General features: G+C 33.2%; 2 protein-coding genes across 2 annotated transcripts; one reads left to right on the top strand and one right to left on the bottom strand.

Annotated features, from left to right (window-relative positions):
* Positions 1 to 190: 190 nt before the first annotated feature.
* Positions 191 to 4,590, bottom strand: LOC105624964 (cyclin-dependent kinase 11B-like). The gene is made up of 5 exons (XM_012206307.1): positions 4,499 to 4,590; positions 3,348 to 3,725; positions 2,227 to 3,227; positions 325 to 651; positions 191 to 195 (listed from the first exon to the last, which is right to left on the bottom strand). The coding sequence occupies exons 1-5, from the start codon at positions 4,588 to 4,590 to the stop codon at positions 191 to 193; spliced, it is 1,803 nt and encodes a 600-aa protein (XP_012061697.1).
* A 2,664-nt stretch (positions 4,591 to 7,254) lies between these two features.
* On the top strand, positions 7,255 to 7,785 carry LOC105624940 (gametocyte-specific factor 1-like). The gene is made up of 3 exons (XM_012206283.1): positions 7,255 to 7,353; positions 7,425 to 7,551; positions 7,691 to 7,785. The coding sequence occupies exons 1-3, from the start codon at positions 7,255 to 7,257 to the stop codon at positions 7,783 to 7,785; spliced, it is 321 nt and encodes a 106-aa protein (XP_012061673.1).
* The last annotated feature ends 1,558 nt before the right edge of the window (positions 7,786 to 9,343 follow it).

The following is a 9,343-nucleotide window of genomic DNA, read 5'->3' on the forward strand; positions in this document are numbered from 1 at the left end:
TATATATATATATATATATATATATATATATATATATATTGTAAACTTTTTTCTTCATATTTTTGCAATTTTTATTTATAAAATACACTGTTATTTAACAAATATAATAAACACAAAGAAAAATATCGTAGACTCACCGGTGATCAAATCACTTAAAATTGGTACGGCACGGAATGTGTACCTTAGATTGCTAATCTGTGATTAAGCGTTATTTTTAACTTATATTTTTGTTAAAATTATTTTTCATTTTTCAGTTTATGCTGTTATTACGTTCAACTCTTCAATTGGTTCCCTACTTCATTATATATAACAGAATATACTCACCAGGTATAAAAACTTGTTTCTTCTGCTTCATGGTTTCTATCAGGGATTTCAAATCATGCTCCACGTAATCCATAACAATAAATATTTTATCCATATTGCTGCCGACGACTATCTCCCGCACGGTGACAATATTGGGATGTTGTGCTTTCAGTAAAGTATTGATCTCTCTCAGGCTTGTAATCGGAAAGCCTTCTTTTTCCTTTTCCATTTTCAATCGTTTCAACGCGACTATCTCATCCGTACGTTTATCACGTGCCCTGTATACGACTCCGTATGTACCTTCTTCGATTCGATTTAGACATTGGAATTCCTCGACACTTCTACAACCTAAAGAGTAAAGTTACAATACGTATGCAATAAATAAAAAAAAAGAATAACGAAAGATAGATCTTAAAATTACAGACATGGATGTGTATACATATAAATTCACACCGAAATATTATTAATTCTAATTCGCTACCTTAAACAACATGCAAGTACTCTATGATTTTTTTACATTACTGTAATCTCTGGATTGAGGTTCGAAAAAAAACTTGAACTATCCATAGGTATGATAAGCCTGCAATTTTTTACGTATTCTCAACGTGAGAGTGCATAAAAGAGGATTCTATGCTTGGAACCTGCATGTGACCATAACTAGTTCGTAAGTTTTAGCGCGTTCTGAGAATCCTTTTATTATTATTATTATTATTATTATTATTATTATTATTATTATTATTATTAGATATGTTTACCGTGTTTCGGTTAGAATGAAAGTTAAAATGAAATAAGTATATGAAATTGTTAGAATTAAAAAAAATTTATTTTAATATAATAAGTAGTAGAAATTTTGTGGCCTCTGTCAGTCTTGAGAGATCGCTCAATCGGGCCGGATGTACTATCGATTCAAATTCAAAAACTATATCATTCTCTAAATCATCGATGTAACCTACGGCGCTGTCGAAGCCAAAGGAAGCGCACTGATAGGTATAGTTACTGATAGGTATAGTTTTGTAGGTAGTTCTAAATATTAAAATTGTATTCATTAGTAATTCATTGTAAAATTACAATATGTACAATATGTACATTTTTTTTTAAATCTCGGTTTTCGATGCTTTAAATAACGATACTTTTTTGAATGATTCATATCGTATTATTTCTTTTAGCCCAAAGGGTCAACTAAAAAAATCCTACGTTTTTTTTACTCAAAGTTTAAATTTAAAAATTTGAGAATTTTTTATCCAAGGTAGTCGTTTTTCGCAACTTTTTCAATTAAATTTTTTTAAGTCACTGTAATTAATTGAAAATAATTAATTAAAATAATTAATTAAAATTAAAATAAATTATTTTTTATTCATTTTTTTTATTCATATTTATATGTCTTTGTCTGAGAAAGACTTCGAAATACAGATTTCACACATTTTTCAGTTAAAAAATATGCATTCAGAGATAAAACAAAGAGTGACAGACAAAGTTGCAGGGTTCCATAGGCTCTGGTATGGCCGGGAAGGTAATCAAAAATAACAATGAAGAGTTAGAGTTAAGCATTAAGATTTAATCCAGCTCAGATTGAATGAGGCATTGTTCTTATTTATTCACATGTAAGTCTAGCGTCATTTATTGTGTTTAAAAATTAAATTTGAAATAAAATTGATAAAAGATAAAAAAATTAAATTAAAAGAATAAAGACAAATGTGAAATGATCAGATTGAAGATGATTTACAATAAAAATCTCTTTAAATCTTTTATCATGATCTAGAAGAAATTATTATCTTCACATTAAATCAATTTTATTTTTAGGTTATATTATTACAATTTTTTACTTATATACAATATACATATAATAGTTTGACTTACAGTCGAATGCTTTTATTCCTTCAATTATATTTTTATATTTATTTATAGCACACATTTTTTGCTTACCCTGAATAGCTGGCAGATACGGCGGTAATTCCGGTTCCTCCACTTTTTTTTCCTCTTCTTCTATGTTTTTCGAAGCATTATTGGAATCGACATGTCCAGGAGAGCCTCCATCCGAATGATCGGATTTGGCTAATCGATCAACGGATAATGGACTTGGATTGTTATATTCTGAGCCATCATTGGAATCACCAGCAGAACCTTTATTTGACTCATTAGAATCGTCATCGTCATCACTGCTCGATTCCGAGGAATCGGACGAATGTCGCTCCGAAGATCTTTCATGTGGACTTCTTTCTCCTTCAGTTGAATGTTTAGACTCGGCTGATTTTGATCTTACACCTTCGGAACGAATAGGACTGATGCTTTCATCCGATAGCTCTACAACTGAAGGATCCGGATTGTTACTTGGACTCATGGGTCGTTTCTCGCCTCTCTTCATCCTTCTCGCTTCCAATTCTATTCTAGATACTTCTTTTCGTCTAGCCATTTCTCTGTCGGCTTCTAATAGTCTTTCTTTTCTAATTTCTTGCTCCGTCATTTCTTTTGGATCTTTAATCTGTATCGAGATCTCATTTTGCACATCCATCTCATTAATGTCATCGGTTACAACCTCCATCGCTTCCCGTAGTTGCTTGTCCCGATGCTCCTTTTCGCGTTCCATTTTTTCTTGATCTCTTTCGCGAGTACGATCGTGCTTGTGAGATCTTTTACGACGTTTCTCAGATCGTTCCATCAGTTCACTTTCCGAAAACTGCTCTTCCATGATCACTCGTACATGTCTCTGTTCCTCCATACGAATCTCACGACGTTCTCTACCATCGTCCACCGTACGTATTTCACGACGGTCCCGAATGTCTTCCATCCGTATTTCTCGCCGATCGCGCGATTCGCGTAAATCTCGCAAGTCCTCCACCAATCGTACCTCATGTCGAGATGACTCGATTTTATAATTCCGAGTATCACGTGGATCCTCACGTCTCTCTCTTCTCTTGTCCAATAATCTAAAACACACATACAAATATCTATCTGGGTAGATTATTAAAAGAACTGATTCATATAATCATTATACTATTTACATTTATATTTTTTTGAAAGTAGACAAGAAGAAATTCTACAATTACCTTTCTCTTAAATCTTCTAGGACACGATCACCTGTACTTCTTTCCTTGCGATCATGCCTGGAAGATTCTCTGTCTCTAGAATGGCTTTCCATTCTGTCTAAGCGTTCCATCCTCTCACGATTCCTTTTGGAGCTTTCTAAACGTTCAGCTCTCTCAAGAGGCTCTCCCACATGCCTACGATGCCTATGCTTGTCCCTGTGTTGTCTGTCTTCGCGTTCATGCTGACGCGACTTGCGTTCTTTCTCATCTCTACGATTTCGTCTGTCGCTGTGTTTCTCTCTTCGACGAGACGAACTAGATTTATGATGGCGAACAACTGCTTGTGGTGGTTTAATATCCAAGGAGTCGGCCGTGTCGCCACCCTCTTCCTCTGAAAAGCTGTAGATATCGAACAATTTGTAATTAAATTCAAATCGATGATATTACAGACTTAAAATTTTTATTGTTTTAACAATATTTACTATACACTTACTGTACACTTTACAAATCTTTTGACACAATTGCTGAATACAATTAAGAGAAAAATTTAATAAATATTTTAATGTTAAATAAAACAAATAAATATATATTTTTTCCATATATCTCAAAGTAAGAACGATGTCGCGAGGAATATTTAAATACGAAAGATAGAAATGAAAATAATTGGATTATTCACAGTATAAACGTGCATTGTCTCGTCGAGTTTTGAATACCTAAAAATTCTGGGCAGCATCGTTCGTCATTCTGATCCGTGAGACGTTATGCAACACGTTTTCATTTATCGTAAAAGAAAAGGAAGTAATCTCTCAATGGGATTAACAAAAACCACTCGACGCCAAATCCGTCCTGTATTCCATTCGCGAATCGCGACTCGCGAGTGTATTGTATGTATGTATGTACCAAGTACTGCCTTCGACAGTCGACTCACTCCGATAACCGATTTTCGAATGTCGAATGCCGAATACAAAAGGATAAAAATTTGTCGCGCAAGCGCGCACATGTGCCTTAAATGTAAATGTTATTTTAAGCTAACCTAGACAACGTCCACTTTCACGTGGCTCAGACAACAAAGAGTACAGTTGGCAGATGTGCAGTTGGCTGGTAAAGCGACTGATTTTTCTTTGAAACCTAATTTCAAACAAATTACACGGCAATATCATAAAAATAAATACCTAAAATCACCCATATCCTTCGATGGACTTTTCTTAATTTCTCCGTCTTCGCTCTGATTATCGATATCCATATCCGACGTATTCGCGGACATATTCGCGCCAACAATTAACTGATTTTTAACCTATACTCATTGGAATATCGCTCGTTGTTTTCGAACGTGCTTCCATTTTTAAAGAATTACAGCCCATGGAAGGATTAGCAGAATAATCAGTGTGACGCTCAATTATGAATTTTGAATCGTATATATAGGAAAAAAAAAGAGTATCACGATTTTCTTTATCTGCACTCCGTACCACTACCGATTGTTACGTGTTGCGACTTCACTACAAGTAGTACAAGTTTAGTGAAAATAAAATGGTGGTAGAAAAGATAGTAACATAGGTCTGTTCGCATTACTTGCACTTTTGACACTCGATATCTTCGCTTATCTCTCTTTTTAAGGCAAAATATGTATTTATCTCATTTTAAATGCAAAAATATTTATATTGGGGATTTCATGTTCACGTGAACAGAGTATCAATCATGAAATTTTATCCCTAGGATGGAAAATAAAGGGCTCCGCACAATAAAAGAAACAGAGAACAGAGATAAGAATTTCAACCTATCAGAAATCATGTATTGTGGAATATATAGTTTCTGATAGGTTGAAATTCTTACTCTCTGTTCTCTGTTCCCTGTTATTATCCCGAGCCTTTAAGCCTTAAACATAATGCGAAGGAATAGCGATAGCGATAAAAATAACACGATTTCAATCTATTAGTGTATATTCCAGTGTATCTGATTTCTGACAGGTCGTATTATTCCTATCGCTATCACTATTCCTTCGCATTATATTTAAGGCTTAAAAGGTGAAAACTTTAACTAAAGAGAAACCTGAGAGAGGACATGACTGCCCAAAACCTGTAACCGCAAAATGCTGCCGCCACTACTGCCTTCTGACAAAGTAAATATAGTATAAACTACATAGCAACGTTCACTTTTCAAGGCTGAAGATGATAAATCGATATTTAGTTCATATAGGCCGTATTCCAAATAAACTGCCAGCACTGAAAATGTTACAATCTACATCACGTGCACTATAGATTTTCAATACTGGCACTCAATTTTGGAACACAGCCATAAGCCCGTATTCATAGTCAGAGCTTGTACTTAAGACTTTCTTAAATTTATCTTTAGATGTTTAGCAGCCAATGAAACAATTCGTACAGTATCTGAAGATAAATGTAAGGAAACTTTGTAGCGTTTTTTCTTGGGATACACTGAGTATAACCTCGCATTACACCAGTTGCGTGTAAGTGCTGCATCAGTGCCGCACTACAAGTATGTACATACACCATGGTGTTTACTACTTCATGCTATCGTGTTTAATTCTGCTGCCAGTTAACTTCCATTTTCCAAATTTTTAATGTCACACTGGCTCTATATCGTCTCTTTGAGATCGTATAGCAAAATCCATTTCATACATAAAATTTGCCCTATACTATAACCATAGTATAACTAGTAGAGACACTCAGCGTATTCGCGCAGATATGGCTGCGCAGCTTTTGTTTTGGGCCGGATCCAATGAAAAGATGACAAGAACGTACATATTACACAGATTCCGTGTGAGCAGATATCCGTGGCAAAAGAAGAAAATTTAAGAGCTGCGTCGTAAATATTTCTAAAAAATGGATAAAAAAAAAGTTATGTTACGTGAAGTATTAAACAATGCAGTAATAATATTAAAAATTCACAATGCATTTTTTTTTCGTTATCCCAAAGATATCGTAAGATAAGTTTTTATAATTTACAAAATAAGTAGTTTATGTTAACTTAATTAAACATAATCAAATGTAATTTTGTGAAAAAAGATAATATTTTGACTACGTTTACATGACATCCTTAATTATGTTTTTTAGAGCAAAGCAATGAACTATCGCATAGGGCATTATATCCTCTTTCGGTCCTGGATTTTTCAAACGTTAACATGGCGGATGTTCACGTGACTGCGACGCGAAGATCAAAGATGCTGACACGAAGTGTCCCTACTGTTATATTGTGCTATAGCCACGGAAACACATTACACTGAATGAGTTCGCTTACCATCAGCCAAGGAAACACGCTACACTGTCTGAGTGTTGCACTGGTAGGCGATATTGCAGCCAAGAGAAAACGCTATTAAATATAAGGCTTGACTATAAATACGGGCAATAATCGTGCTATGTGTAATATGAATCAATGGATACATCCAAAAACGACGACCGCTCATTGAGCGCTCAATGAGCGGTTGTCGCTTCTGGATGTACACATTCAGTCCAAGACCTCGGACGAAGAGAGAATTGACCAATCGCAATAGTCATGTGATCAAATTGTTCAAATGCAATTTGTTAATTATTTCTCTGTTCGAGATCTCGGACCGATTTCTAGCATTGTGGACATCGGGCTTTATTGAAACTGGAATATCAATTAAAAATATCGCTATATCGGCTGAAGAAAATCAATATTTGATGTACCGATTTTCGAGTCGATACTGCCATCCCTATTGCGCATCCACAGAAATAGCTCACCTTGCCTTACCGCTACGTACATTTTTCTGCCATGGCATGCACTCCGAATAACTCGAAATCGGGACAAACGGACAAGTCTGATGATTCGTACGCTTTTAACAACGAGTCAAGCAACTTGGATAATTTACATTTATTATTAGTTATATATCCTTACACTTTTATTTATTTACATATTATACCAATCGATTGTTATAATTGTATAACAGAAGATGAATAGCAATAACGACGAAGTTCTTCATTGTCCATACAACAAGTATCATCGTATAGCTAGTTCGAAATTTCAGCGACACCTTGTAAAATGCGAAAAGGTGACAATATCATTTTATATACTATAATCCGTTTTGAGAAATATACAAACGAATGTAAAATTTTCGTATAGAATTTTCCTTCTGATTACAAGGTTATCTGCCCATATAATGCAACTCATCGTTTGAGTAAAAGTGAGATTGAAGAACACATCAATACATGTCCTATGAGAAGGATTGTCGAAGGAAGTTATATTCGGCGTAAGTGTGCACAAAGTTACTCTAAAACTCTCTGACGAAATTTTTATTATAAGGCTCCCTGCATGTTTATATATACAAGAGAATCTTTTAATGTAGACAAAATGCTGTGATAGCTGTGATATAATTCAATTTTATGTAGCGCCAACAACTCATGGGATGATAAGATCAGAACAAAACGATTCTACAAGTCAAATTGATTATAATAGTTATTGGGGAAGTCAAGAAGAAATATAAGATTGTAAAGATCTTAAGATTATAAGCTCCAAAATAATTATTAAACTCATGGATTGAAGGAAAAATACGAAACTATTTGTTAGGACGACAGTCAATACAAGTTGAGACAATAAATCTAATTACAATATATCTAGCTTCTCAGTAACAAATTACATGAGACAGAATCTAGAATATGATTATACAAATGGAGTGATCGCATAGGAAAAAATTAAAAAAAAAACGAAAACATAATAAACTTTTTTTTTATTTCTCAAGATAACAAAATGATAGAAATATAATTTTTTTATTAATAAATCATAGGTTTTTTAATGTTTCCCTCAAATGCTTTTATTTCACATAAATTTTGTTTATTTTTATACTTTACATCAATCCTAGTATTTACAGGTATTTGAAGTGAATTTTGCATGAATAAAGACATTGCCTAGTGCATATGTATATGTATGCATATGTATATGTATACACACACACACACACACACACACACACACACACACATATATATATAAATATATATATATACACACACACATACACATATACACAAATGTATATACATACATATACCCAAATATATACATATAAAAACAATATCAAACTTCATGATTAGATTATTTTTGAATCTATATATACAAATAGCATGTATGGTATTTTAATATTATTAAATATTTCAATTGTTTGTATGTGTATCTCCATCTTTAATTATTTCATAAAATAATTGTACCAAAAAGACTATCTAACGTAGTTCTGAACAGGATTGTCAGATGCAAGCGACATTGAGCGACTTGCAATAGGTCTTTTCTTTTTAACTGAATTTTTTGCATAATTTAATTTTTCTTTTCTTTTCTCCAATGAAAGAATGATGAATCGTGCAAACAAGTTCGATTAAAATGAGCAGGCCTACTGTAAAATTTGTAAATCACTTAAAACATGTCGCCTCATTTGGTAATCCTAGTTATGAAACTCTCTTACTCTCAAAATTTTTAAATTTTATGTCAAGTCTTTTATCTGCCTACGTAGACACGTTGCACAAAAGTATGACAAATGATATACAACTTTCATCATTGAATAATCACCTTTTTTATACTTCTTTAGAAATTTAAGACTAATAATGATTTTTATACTCTGATCATGTAGTATCAAACTTTTATATGTGCAGCATATTCAAATCATGATCCATTTAGTTAATACTATGATGTATATAAATTTATATTTACATTTAATGACAAAACGTGTTCTAATGTTATCAGTATGTGGGGAATTATTAAAGTAAAAATATGATAATCGTCAAAATAAATGTGACACTGGATAAATGCAATTATTACTTTTGAAAAGTAAGATTATGAATTAATTATGAGTCAAGATGCATATTAAATCTTCAATTAGTAAATAGCTTAGAATTTAATGCAGCACAATTCAAATGCTACGTTCTTTAAATATTATAATTTCTTTGGAATGTTACATACATATATGTGTGTGTGTGTGTGTGTGTGTGTGTGTGTGTGTGTGTGTGTGTGTGTGTGTGTGTGTGTCGTACACACACACTATATATATATATATA

The sequence above is a fragment of the Atta cephalotes genome (genome assembly GCF_000143395.1).
Source record: "Atta cephalotes unplaced genomic scaffold scaffold00097, whole genome shotgun sequence".
Taxonomy (NCBI): domain Eukaryota; kingdom Metazoa; phylum Arthropoda; class Insecta; order Hymenoptera; family Formicidae; genus Atta; species Atta cephalotes.